This window comes from Typha angustifolia, chromosome 2 (genome assembly GCF_048772165.1).
Source record: "Typha angustifolia cultivar Huaian chromosome 2, ASM4877216v1, whole genome shotgun sequence".
Taxonomy (NCBI): domain Eukaryota; kingdom Viridiplantae; phylum Streptophyta; class Magnoliopsida; order Poales; family Typhaceae; genus Typha; species Typha angustifolia.
Genome location: NC_133240.1, coordinates 4,836,370 through 4,850,160, shown reverse-complemented (window position 1 = coordinate 4,850,160; position 13,791 = coordinate 4,836,370). Strand labels below are relative to the sequence as shown.

At 36.6% G+C, this 13,791-nt stretch overlaps 1 protein-coding gene across 1 annotated transcript; it reads left to right on the top strand.

Moving 5' to 3' along the window:
• The first annotated feature begins 4,664 nt into the window (after nt 1–4,664).
• On the top strand, nt 4,665–5,212 carry LOC140774722 (auxin-responsive protein SAUR50-like). Its single transcript, XM_073117819.1, has one exon. It carries the CDS (start codon nt 4,743–4,745, stop codon nt 5,040–5,042), a length of 300 nt encoding a protein of 99 aa, XP_072973920.1. The 5' UTR covers nt 4,665–4,742; the 3' UTR covers nt 5,043–5,212.
• The last annotated feature ends 8,579 nt before the right edge of the window (nt 5,213–13,791 follow it).

Genomic DNA, 13,791 nt, shown 5'->3' with positions numbered 1-13,791 from the left:
ACCATTGATCTTAGGTTCTGTAACGAAGGTGGGAGATGATGTGTAGGCATAGGTAAGAGGGGATCATTGATACTCATATGACGCATTTGGACTTGTGGGGTATCGGTTCGATGAGTTCCCACCGCTAATTCTTCTTGAAACTCCAATCATCGTCGAGAAGATAATGAATCTAATTGGTTCACGGCATATTCCTTAAATTTATTGTGATCCTTTTGCATTGTGTCAACTCTATGCAACAATGTTTGGAACATGCCCATAAGTTCATCCATATTCGCACCCATGGACGTTGGTTGACTTGGTCCTACCGTGGTCGTTCCAAAGGAATCGGCCTCACGGTTAGGGTCATCGTGGATTGAGTCTTCCCTTGTCGGTGTGCTCTCCATAGGTCTCATTATTGACGTCATCTTCCTTGTTTCAACTATTAATAGAGGTCTGAGATTAACCTGGCTCTTATACCACTTTGATGAGCTCTAATAACAATAAAAGTTCCATCTCTATATGTGCGAATGAGATGTAGGCGTTCGAACTCGCTCGACCGCGTTCGAACACCCAATATGCTTTCTCTGTATTTGCGAACCTAATGCAGGCATTCGCAAGGGCGTTCAAACGCGACTCCTCTTGCGTTCGAACGCGACCTATAGGAATTTTATTTTAATGAAAATAAAAAACTAATGCAATAAGAAAAGATCCTAACTAAGTATATCAACGCGCCCAAAGCTTGCATGGCACGTGCTCGTGCCATGCAACACAAATTTATTTATTTATTTTTTCTTCCTTTCTTTTTTTGTCTTTTTTTTATTTTAATTTATATTATTATTATTATTATTATATTTTATTTTTAGATCCGTGTTATAACAACTTCTATTTATAGGAGTAAAAATTCTATCGAATTGGATCCACATGCAAATTATCTAGATTTATTTAAAATTCAAAACAATATGATAAAGCTAACTAACTAACTCAATTTGACTTGACTTGACTAAATCGACTAGACTGACTTAACCCACGTGATTGGATCATAACACCCCCCACGCTTTTGATGACTTATCCTTAAGGTGACTAGTCTCTTACTTCCTTGTACTCGTACAGCTTGTTATACCAATCAGTGGAGTCAAGTTCATCCTCTTCGAGTCTGCCTACGACAATGCGTGAGCTAGCTGGCACTTATATTTTTGTCTAAGGGTAAATCGGTCATCACAGTAAAAAACACATGCCTTTCCTTCTATGCACCTCCAAGTCATTAGGTACAAAGTGGCACGAGACCATCTTGTGATTAGGCTGAGCTGTCTACGCAAGTTCAGTCGAGGTAGGTGCAATCTCTACTATGTTGTTTCTTCTCTCCTTGTGGATCTAGTTCAACTGATCCAACTTGCATTCCATCAAAATAGCTAAGGAGAAAGCCTCATCAAAGGTAGTGGGCCTCAAACCCTTGACCCCAACTTGAATGTCAAGCTTGAGCCTACTAATAAAGATACTCTTCAGGACTAAGTCAGACAAGTTGTTGACTCAATTGATAGTTTGAGCTTAGATCCCAAAATGTGGCTTATCATCCCAAGCCAAGTGACATCGTGGTTGAGGATGGTCACATGGGACATAGGCTTACGTGTCCGGCTCATGTCATGCCCAGGCCACATGGGGCTCAATCTGATGGCGTGAGTCCACCAAGTCATTCCACCAGTCATTCTTAGGATCGTACACGTGCTCGTGATCATGTACATGGATTTTAAATTGGTTCACACAAGGTGATAGAACAAATTCATGAAAATCTAGCCTGACTGGAAAAATGTACACTTCATTACCTTGAGGCGTGGCCACAAGTTGCATGGAGGGCGGCGGCTAGGTCCAATTGTGAGTCACCGATAGTTAGCCCCTAACTGGTCCTCATGGCAATGGAGAGAGATTATTCTCCACATATTAGGTTGGTTGCATGGGCCACAACGGCGTGCCTCCAGTGGTCCTGGCTAATCCTAGTGGCTGCAGCTGGTACCTCTGGCCCCACTATAGTGGAGCTTTGGTGGTGGGACAAACAGTGGGCAATGCTCTGACAAGGTGGGGTTTAGGAAAGGTTACAGCATAGAAGGGCATCGCACCCGGCTATCTGATGCTCGTCAACAGCTATAGAGTCCACCACGGGCTTGTAGTCAGCCAGGCAAGGCCAAGCATGGTTGCTGATGGTCGCGAGAACACCAGCCCTAATGCTACATGGCTAGGGTTCACTATAGTGGAGAAAACTATAATAGGCGATCCGCCTACTGTCTCTTGCAAGTTGCTGCTAGTCTGGCTTGGGCGTGGGGGTCTTGTGGAAAGGATTGAACATCGCGGCTTCTGCTAGTGGGGTTTGAATCACCGCCGATGGAAAGCTAGGGTTTTCGACCAAAGCTCCCATTACGGGTGGGGAAGATGACCCTACGACCATTTCTGGTGGTTGTTTTGACGCTACAGCAACTACGGTGATGACCTGCTATGGTGTGAGGGCCTCCACCATGGCTAGAGAAGGGGTCAAGGCTGTGGTTTGGGTTGACTCGTCCCCTTCCTCACGGCTTGTGTTTGCTAGCCGTGGCTACACATTTTGGCCATGGCCGACAGTGCTTGAGACACAAGTCGATGGAGGGTGGCTAATAGGGCCTTAGTCAAGGCGTGTATCACCTTCTCAAATCTCCCCTTAGTTGACTCTAACAATACCTTCGCCCACGACCGTGGCTCGTTGCTAGGGAAACACCCATAGGAATAGAGATTAGTTCCTAGTCCTCCAAGGTGGCTCCTTCTTCATTCATCTTATTTGATCTCGTGCTAACCATCAGTTAAGAAACGTATGCTCTGATACCACTGTTATGCACTAGATCTAGACCGATTCGAATGTAGTAAAATTATAAAAAATTATGTGGTGGTAGCCTTATGAGATAGGGTTCTATTAGCTCTAGTGTCACTTAAATCAGAATCTGGATGAAAAATATAAATTAAATAGTGGAGCAAGGTCAGAACGAGGCAAAAGAGTAAATATTCAATGTTGCGGCTATATACAAAGAGTGGCGGACGACCAAGTGTGGTGGTGGACGGTCATAGAGTAAGGTAGTTGCTGGTGGAGGAAGATAGCTAAGGTTTGAAAGATTAGAATACTTTTATGACTATGAAAAATCAGAATGCTTCTACGGCTATGATCTACTTTTAGAAAGATAAAGACGATTTAACGACTACGGTGAAAGATAAAGATAAAAAGAATAATTTGACTAAACTCATATTGATTCTATGATAAGTATTAGGGATTTTTATAAATCACACCCTACATTTTGCCTATTTTGTGATTCGCACCCCGTCTTTGGGGATTTTATAACGCGACCCTTCCTTTTTATAGTAATGTTCATTTAACACCCTGAGTTAACTTAACCTAACTATTATCAAACAGAATGATACCAGAAAGAGAATATTCTGTTATAATCTATTATATAATTTATAATATTCCTAAATTACCCTTGTACTCATCTCTAATTTTATTCATAACTTAAACCTTTATAATTTATTATCTCATAGCTCCCCAAACTATGAAGAACATCCCTAAATGCCAAGCTGACCTCAAAGCTTCCAAACCCCAAGCAGTAGCTCCCCAAACACCAAGCCATTGGAGTTGAAGGAGCTTGTAGTCGGAAGGTTGCAGCTTGGAATTAGAGCTTCCCAAAGCCTACATCACCAAAGCATCAAGCAGTCGAAGGTTGAAGGAGGTTGCCTTCCGAAGTTGCCCAAACGACAAGAGCTTCTCCAAGCCTACATCACTCCTCCTAAGTTGGGATTTTAGTGTTAGTTTCTGTAATCATTTTTGGTTGAATACCATTTTGGGGTTTTAGGGTTTAAAGACAACTCAACCCCATTTTGGGATTTTAGGGTTTAAAGATGATTCCTTAAGGGTATTTTAGTAATTTTTGAACTAGAGTCACATAAACCATATAACATGGTTAATGTCAGTTAGCTAAAGTAACGTTAGGGTGTTAAATGAATATTATAGGAAAAATGAGGGGTCGCGTTATAAAATCCCCAAAGACGGGGTGCGAATCATAAAATAGGTAAAATGTAGGGTGTGATTTGTAAAAATCCCTAAGTATTAACATATGTTCACTCCTATTTATAGGAATATAAATCCTAGATAACTGAATCCACATATAAATTATCCGATTTATTTAAAATTTAAAGTAATAAGATAAACTAACTAACTTAATTTGATTTGACTTGATTCAATCGACTCGACTAACTTAATCTACGTAATCGGATCAGAATAAATTTATATTCAAATACATAAATTTTTCAACAAATAGATCTACCTCTTTTGATATTACGTTTTGGTCGCGATATATATTGGTAAATAAAATTCGGGAGTGAACTAGTTTGGTCACATACTCCGGCAAACACAGAGCTTTATTCTTGATAGTACTAGGAAATGTACCACGAGATAGTAGAAGGCTCGGCAGGATACCCAATGAATGTCCTAAGATGTAGGTGAAGGTAGCAAAGCCACGGGATAATGGGCCCATGATGTCCTTTAGTACAAAACCACCATCCAATTCTAAATCACTCCCTAGTCCTATCTGTCCTTCCACCAGTAGCCCTACCACATGCGATTAATTTTTAGCTTCTTTCCCTCTCCTCCACCCACCCTTATTCCCTCCTGCTATATATCACCTTCCACCCTTTCGTCCAACTTCTCACCCGCTATCTCGCTCTAATTTTCTTTCTCATACTAGTTTGTTACAAAAATGTCTATAAAGAAACAAAGCATTAAGATTCCCCAAGCAGCAGGCTTGAAGCAGATACTGAGGCGTTGCTCGAGCCTCGGAAGGAAGCAGAACTCTCTGTATGTGCCTAAAGGCCACTTTGCCGTCTATGTCGGAGAAAACCGAAGTAGATTCGTGGTGCCAATCTCCTACCTCGCCCACCCTGAGTTCCAGTCTCTGCTCCACTGTGCCGAGGAAGAGTTCGGGTTCGACCATGACATGGGTCTCACCATACCGTGCGAGGAGGATGTTTTCCGATATCTCACCTCTACGCTCCATTGAGGTATTAGGATTCAGTCCATGATAATTATTTCTTGTGGGTTAAACTTGTATATAGGAGTGGAGTGGAGTGGAGTGGAGAGTTAATTTGCACCTCCCCTTGTAAATGTTGGTTAATTTATGGAGCAATGCAAACTTCGAGTTCCAAGATGCAACTAGAAATGAGTACCACGCCATCTTGTATCGATTACTCTAAACCTTTTTAACTGGGTAACTTGCATACACTTTGGGACCAGCCGTGATCGCAGGAATTTCTAGCAGTCAAGTACTACCGGGCTACTCTTGATTGGCTTCCAGATCGTTCGGTTAAGTGAATAGGTCAAAAGTATTTACCTCTTTAGACCGCCAATCACGGACTGCCAAGTAGCATGAAATTTCTGCTGTTGGTGTTAAAGAAATATCAAAATTTGTGGGGTGTTTAATTTGAAATAACTTTTAAACTGTCTTTGGCACCGTAAAAATATAAATATAAGTCACTGTTATAGCTGAGTGATAATATCGTACCATCCTATGGGAAAAATCATGCCAGAGGCTTGTAATCTATAAAAAGAAAAAATATAAATATAACCTAATTAATTACATGAATATTTTCTTGTAACACTCTTAATTAAAGTAACCCTAGCAATGCTTATTAAATTGGAGAGAAATGTGAACTACTTCAACTAACTTGTATCCATTAGTAGTAGTAAATTTAATATAACTCTCAAATTTTCACATTATTAGTTAATTATTGAAAGAAAATATTGGACCACTAATATAAATGATAGGGCCCTATCTCCGAGAGGTTGGGAGTTCAATTCACCATATGAATGTGGGAACAATTTTCTTTCCGAGACAATTTACATTGAGAAACTATTTGGCTTCATATATTTAAAAGAACTATATCTACCCAAATTGACTGCATTATAACTTTTTTTTAATTTATTAAATACATAAATTATCATTTTCAAGAGCTAAGTGAAACTTATAGTCGGTATCTTGACGATATTAAGATGAATAATGTTAACCTTTATTGGAAAAAAAGATACAAGATTTTTAATTACGTTGTCCATCAATCTTGAAATACAAAAAAACACAGATAGCCCCCAAGTATGTTGTGTTGTGATTTGAGTTGGCCCACCATGGTTTTTTAATGAGATGAAGGACAGCCTCCGGGCAATCAAATTATAAAAAGAAATTATTGCTATATAAAGGGAGAATTAAGGATCAAAGGGGTCAAAGGTCTATGTCGTATAGCATCTATTGTCACGAGAATAATGTCCTTTAGTCGAGCTCCTCTCCTTTATTTACTTTAACTTCACTTATTAAGCTGCATTGGACTAGGAGTACTAATTGACATTGGTTGATACTTCGTTAGGATCCACCATACTGGAGCATCTCTATTTATTATTAATTCACACTACTTTGTTCTTTTATTATTGTCCTTTCATTTTAACTTTAGGACAAAAAGAATGCCTAAGTACGTGCACATATTACCACAATCAATAAAAATAGTTTAAAGGTAAACCGGAGAGCAGCATCATAAATATTACTGTGGCTCAATGATTTCGTGTTTAAACCTCAGTTTTGAGCTATTTGTAATCCAATCTCTCATTTTTGTCTATAACTTTTATATCACTCTCTAAATTAATAAACTAATCAATCTCAAACAAATAAAACGTTATCTAAAAAGAAATATTCTGCTAGGAATACTATGTTATTTACCTTTTAAAAATAAATACCTTTGTCTTTCATTTCCCTTTTACCTAACTTCTAAAATATCCAAATTTTTCAGAAAAGTTTCTCTCAAGAGTATTTTGGCATATTTGGTTAGTGTAGGGTTAGATTAGAAATACTCTAGGGGTATTTTTCTAGCTTCATTTGTAAAAATAATTAAGGCATAATATGCTGTGGAGTTGATGCTTTGATGAGTGCGATGATCACATCTTCATACTTGTAAGGTTGTGGAGGAGGTTGGATAAAACTACACGCAAGTGCGATCGCGACAACCTTCATTGGCATAGTAGTCTGCGAGTGTCTCTGCATCCCTACTCTTTTTAGCTATGAATCGGCTTCTAAGCCACTTGGGATTGCTACATCGGTGGTGGAAAGGGCTTGTCGTCATGATGGGACAAGAGTCGATGTGACATAATAGAGTTTCAAATAAATATAGCCACGACAACCATCATTGATGTCCAACTATACTGTTACCTGCCATCTTGTGGTATACCCTCGTGTTCTCCATGATGGATGCCCTCAATTTGACGATGACTAAGTGTAACATGACTAGCACAACATACGTTATCGAAAAACTCAAATTTGTTATATTCTTCCTCAAATTGATGCTATCAAAATAGTTTCTATACTAAATTGATGTTGTCCAACAAAGCTCTAATTTCAAATTGATATAATTCTAGGTTATAATTTCCTCAAATATATTGTGGTAAGAAAAAAGAAAAGGGGGCTCAAACTAGGGCACGCACCAAGGTCTAGCCGACTAGGGCTTTTGGGTGCTATAAACTCTTTAGAATAAATATGGGCCTACAAATAAGTTCAATGGATAGGCATGAACCTTGGTAAGAGATTGATCTATCAAAAGGCTCAAGGATTAGGTTGGAAATAGAACAAAAGGGCGAAAACCCTTGACTCTTCCAATCGATGGAGCCTAAGTCTAGTTGACTAGGCTTAGGCCTTGCGGAGCCGTGCCTTGGGTTGAAAATTAGCCAAGAGGTGGCTAAATTTTTTGTGAGATATCTGCTAGGATTTGGAAAGTGGTTGGGCCGAGGAAATTGGTTGAATGTCAGGAAGCCCACTACTAGCCCTCGCAAGCCAACGGCTATAATTGGTGGATAGTGCTTCGAGGAGGCAAAGAAAAAATTGTACAAAAGCTAGAGACGACTAAAGCAAAGAGAGAGGAGGGGGAAGAAGTCAAAGACGAAAGAGGCAACTAGGGCAAAAAAAAAAATAGAGAGAGAAAAAGATAGAAGAAAAGAGTAATTCCTTTGATAATTCAATGCATTCCTAGGTTACATAAGGTCCTGTTTATAGGAAATAAAATAAAAAGTCTTAAGGTAACTTAAAATAGAATAAGAAATAAATTAAGAAATTTATTTATCCATCTTTCATATCTCTCTTGAATTTGATCCTGGCTCCTCCTCGGATAGATTCTAAATATAAAGAAAGTGTGAACAAGAAAAATGTAGGTCATGAAATTACTATATCAATCTCTTTAGTTTTATATTTGTTAGATATTATATGAGTATTTATCAATTATTTTTTGATAACTGTGCAAACTATAAATTCTTGTAATTCGGGGACTCATACTAGTCAAAGTTAGGCTCAACTCAATAATCACTATTTGCTAGTGTGGCAACAAGGACATGAGCACAAGTATATTGAAACAAACCTCTAAAGTGGAAGGTCAAGTTCTGTACATTTTGTATTTCCATGACTTCAAATTAAAGGAGCTTTGTGCACAAGAATAAACATTAGTGGGGCTTTTATTTAATGTGAAAATACTTAGACACATGTATATATCTAAAATTTAGGCAATATTTTTCACTCTTTGCTTGAGTAAATATGTAGAATTAAAACCAACGAGTAAAGCAAAGATAAACACTAAGTTTTTTACGTGAAAAAATTCAAAAGAAAAAAAAACTATAGATCCAAACTCAGATCAAACAAATCACTAATAAATTATAATAGTTTACAAAACTAACTTGCAAAACAACCTATCAATCCCTAAGACTTTTCTTAACTTAGTCTTGATCACTAGCGTCTATGATTCATTGCTTTCTTTGATTGATCTCCAATCTCACTAATCCTTGAGATTGATCTTTCACTATGGTGACTCTTAAGATGAAATCCTTGGTGTGTAGAAAATAAGATACGGTTTAGTCGGTGAAAGAACGTTGTTACTTCAAAAATTCCACTTCAGAAGCAATAGCTAACCTCACTAGGATTATGGCATCCCAACCCATATATACCTTATAAAGATAAGGCCAAGTCCAAGTTAAATCTAAACTCATGAAATCCCAGATTTTACAAGATCTCTTTGGTGCGTTCGAATGTCCAAACACCAATTGTGCTCGTGGAAACAACCTGACTTGACTTCTAGGTGCATTTGAACGTCCGAAAATAGGTCCCCATATTTTTGAACACGCTTTGAACGATTGCAGGCTATGTTTGAATGCCTAAAAAGCTGTCTTTATATTTTCAAATGCGCTTCCAATGGCTGCACACTGTGATTGAATGCCCAAAAATCTGTCTCTATATATTCAAACATCTATAGGGTGTGTTTAAATGCCCTTCGGATGCAACAACATAAAATCTTCAAAATTCTTCAATATGAATTTTATTAAAACTTGTAGATATGCTCATATTCATGAATGAAAATACTTAGAATATTTTGTATATATTTGTAACACTAAAGACATAACATGATGAAAACCTTCATCCAACTATTGATTTTCTCTTCATTTTCTTTTGTATGAACACTAAAAATTATTGATAAACAATGAGATAACCTAGCAATTAAAGAAAACTAAGGAAAATTGATCAAAAATACCATAGGATTTATCTTTTTCATCGTTCATATCCTATTATTAGTATATTTATCATTCAACCCCAATAGATATTTTTTTAATACTTCAAAAATATTCTAAGTCAATTTCACCCTAACGATAGCAAACAAAACAGAAAATAATTTATAATTTTAAAAATAAAAAATTAGAAGGCATATAATACCTCTTAATGGATCTTAAAATTTTCATTCCGTTTTATTTTCGCCATAAGTTAAAGAACTTACAAAACGTTACTGAGGTCATTTTGCATTTATAATTAATTTAAATTATTGGTAACCATTAGTTAAAAAAAACTAATGCTAAGGTGTTTTTGAGGCATTAAAAGTAAGGGATTTTTATAAATCACACTCTATATTTTGCCTATTTTGTGATTCGCACCCCATCTTTGGGGATTTTATAACATGAACCCTCTGTTTTTCTATAATGTTCATTTTAACATCCTAAGTTAACTTACCCTAACCATAATCAAATAGAACAATACTAGAAAGAGAATATTCTATTATAATCCACCATGCAATTTATAACATTCTAAATTACTCTTATACTCATCTCTAATTTTATTCATAACTTGAACATTCATAAGTTATTGCCTTTTCCCAAACCATGGAGAACATCGCATAAATGCCAAGCCGACCTCAGAGCTTCCAAACTCCAAGCCATAGAGATCTCAGAACTCCCCCAACACTAAGCCGACTTTGTTGCTTGATACCTCAAAGACAGGGAGGGAGATGGAGAAAGTTTGGGGAAAGATGGAGAAAAATAAGGTTTGAGCTAGAGAGATGGAGAAAAATATGTGAAGTTAGGGGAAGCTTCTAAGGCTTATACATTACGATGATTTTGCGGGATTCTTGTGGAGTTGTGGGATTTGATATTTTAATTTTGTGGGGTAGGGTTTAGTTTTAGAAAAGAGGATTTAGATTTTGTGGAGTAAGGTTTAGTTTGGGAAGAGGATTTTGTCGGATGGGTTTCGTTCTGAAAGAGAATTTGTGGAAATTTGGGTCAGGTTAGGATTTTTTAAAGATATTTAAGTAATCTTTGAACTAGAGTCATATAAACCATATAACATGGTTAATGTCAGTTAGCTAAAGTAACGTTAGAGAATTAAATGAATATTATATAAAAAAGGAAGGGTCACGTTAAAAAATCTCTAAAGATGAGGTGAGAATTATAAAATAGGCAAAATTTAAGGTGTGGTTGTAAAAATCTCTAAAAGTAAAGAGAGGAGTATAATATCCATATGGTATGATGTGAATAATAATAAATATAAGAAATTAATATTTTTGATAAATTTACAAAGAACGAAAAAGGGAAATGCCAATCTAGCCTTAGCTTGACATAGCTTAATTAGTCACTCAGATTTTTGTAGACTGAGAACGAACCTGCACGGTCCAAGACAAAAATGATGCTATCAACAAATCTTGTTAATCTGAAAATACACTGATAGGGTGGATTATATATACTCTTCCATCTTTCAATCTTGACAGGTACGTCGCCCACATGCACATGGCATGCTCATTATAAGAGCATATCATGCTTGTCCAGGTCAACTATCGTCAGTATCATGTATTCTTTTCAAACAGTTCTGTTGTCCAACCTTATAGGTCAAGTTGCAATTGCATGCAAACAAGGTGACTTCATATCTATGCAATTTGTATAACAATACTCACAGATCGATGGAGAAGGATTTGGTCTCATTCCGATGGTCGGTCGATCGAAAAGAGTTTGCTTTACGTTTATTTTCACTGTGATCGTGAGTCCTAATACAGCTAGAATTATATTCCTTAATGGATTTTCTTTGATTCTCTGACTGCAAGTCGACAATAAAATATGTCTTATCTTGTCACTAATAAATAAACAAATTTGTTAGATGTATGCGAAGAAAGCTCCATTCTACCAGAAACTTGGCAGGTCTGTTCTCCGCGATAGGATCACGTATCCATTATTGGAGCTCTGTATATTCACCTGGCGAGTCTTCTCACCAAGCAAGCTAGCATACGCTAGTCTCAATATTTTATTTTAAAGGAGTAGAGAGTGTGAGTAATTAGTCACCACGAGTACAGTCGAAATACTGGAAGCTGGAAGGCATATGTTACTGTAGCCGCGTGGGACCTCTGCATGAAATTATTTTAATTGGAGCCCACCTGCTGGCTTAGTGGCATCTTTCTTTTTTAGGTTAGAGTACTAAAGTGTCACGGAAATTAATGCTGCGAAATTTCAGAGGGGTGTGCAGGACAATTTGTCTTTCTTCAATGCCTTATTATTTGTAAAGTTTCGATTAGAAGCATAGGTTATTATATATATATATAGTTTTTATATTTTACATTTTAATATTTTCTTTCATTTCTACTTCTACGTTAGAGATATTTTTATAGGCCAAAAAACTAGACTTAATTTTAATGAGTGAAGATCCATATTATTTTTAATAAAAAATGAGCCTTATGAACATAGGATCTCTACTTCTAAACCGTGTTAACTTTTTCAATAAGACTCTAGTGTTTATTTATTTATTTTTTGCTTTTTGTAGATCCTGCGCATATAGCTTAGACAGAGAGGATACTCATCCTAATAAACTAATCAATAAGTTGGACAGCAGGCCTCAAGAACACTTATATTAGACCCGTAGCTATCATTGTTGTTTTGTCAATGAACACTTATATTAGACTGAAAGTTTTGTTGAGGATAAGATAAGATTAATCATTTAGCTTAAAATATAAGCTAATCCAAATGGACCTCTCAGTTTGTTATTTCATTCTAGGACTCTTTGTTTTATTTCCTATAAATAGACTGTTATGGCTTATCTTAGGCATGAACAAAATTATTGAATAGATTACTCTTTTTTCTACACCTCTTTCTATCTCTCTATCTAACTTATGTTTTTCCCTCGGCTCAAGTCTTCTCTTTCATCTCTGACTTCTTCCATACCGTCTCTCTTTGCCTTAGTATCTTTGCTTCTAGTATAATTTTCGTCTTTGCGTTACAACAATTATAAGTCAATTATAGTTTTCAACTATCTATCACATTCATAAGCCACCACCACTATCTACTACTAAGTCATCTCTATCAATTACTCGACCTCGACTATATCATCACTTCTATCTACGACCATTAAATCATATCATCAGCCCTAGATATTTTTTACAATCATTCGCATTTGACTTAGCCATTCACCTATCGTTTCCAAATCTTTAATCATTCTATCTCATAGCGAAGCCTTTCCATTATCTTTACTTCAGTCAAAACACCACCAGGTGCTCGTATAAAATCTCTAGATATCTCACCTAAGGTCTCATCGACAATAGACCACCAAATCAACACCACCATACTTATTAGCCTACATTGGTGCGCACCCCTAATTCTCAATGTGACTACCTTCTAGAAATGTAGAAGCATCTTGAGCAAAAGTTTTGAAAAAACTAAAACTTAGACATGCATATGTATTTAAACCCTAGGCAATTATTTCAACCCTTTGCTTAATTAAATATGTGGAATAAATATAAAAGAGTAAAGCAAAGATGAAAACCAAGATTTTTATGTGAAAAAACCCAAAAGAAAAAAAAATGAATCCAAACTTAGATCACAATTAATAATTAAATTTGTAGCAGTTACAAAACTGACTTACGAAACAACTCATTGATCCTCACAACTTTGTTTCACTCAATCTTACTTGCTAGAATCCACGATTCACTGCTTCCTGTGATTGATCTCCAATCTCAGTAGTCCTCGAGATTGATCTTTTGTCTAGATGATTCTTAAGACAAAAGCCTTCGTACTTTGAAGAAGAGACGGATCTTGTTGGTAGAAAAATGTTATAACTCTAGGAACTCCTTTTCAAAAGCAATTACCAACACTTCTAAGGCTAGGGCATTCAAACCATTATATAGGTTAATAAGATAAAGTTAAATCCACGTCAAAATTGAACTTACGGAAGTCCAAAAACTTGCATGTTACATTGGTGCGTTGGAACGTGATCCAAGTGCATTCGAACAATCAAAACATCACCTCTGTATGTGTGAACACCTGAGTTTGCGTTTGAACGCGGTGTGAATATGGTGTGAATGTGGTGTGAATGAGGTGACTTATCTTCTCTAAAACTTGAAAATTTTTAGTTTGAATCTTATCAAAACTTGAGTAGTTATGCTCATGAAAATGTATAAAAATACTTAGATTATTTTGTACACATTTGCCAATAC

Bases quoted from the DNA above. Each gene is read 5' to 3' on its own strand.
- LOC140774722 (XM_073117819.1), top strand. From the start codon at position 4,743: ATGTCTATAAAGAAACAAAGCATTAAGATTCCCCAAGCAGCAGGCTTG.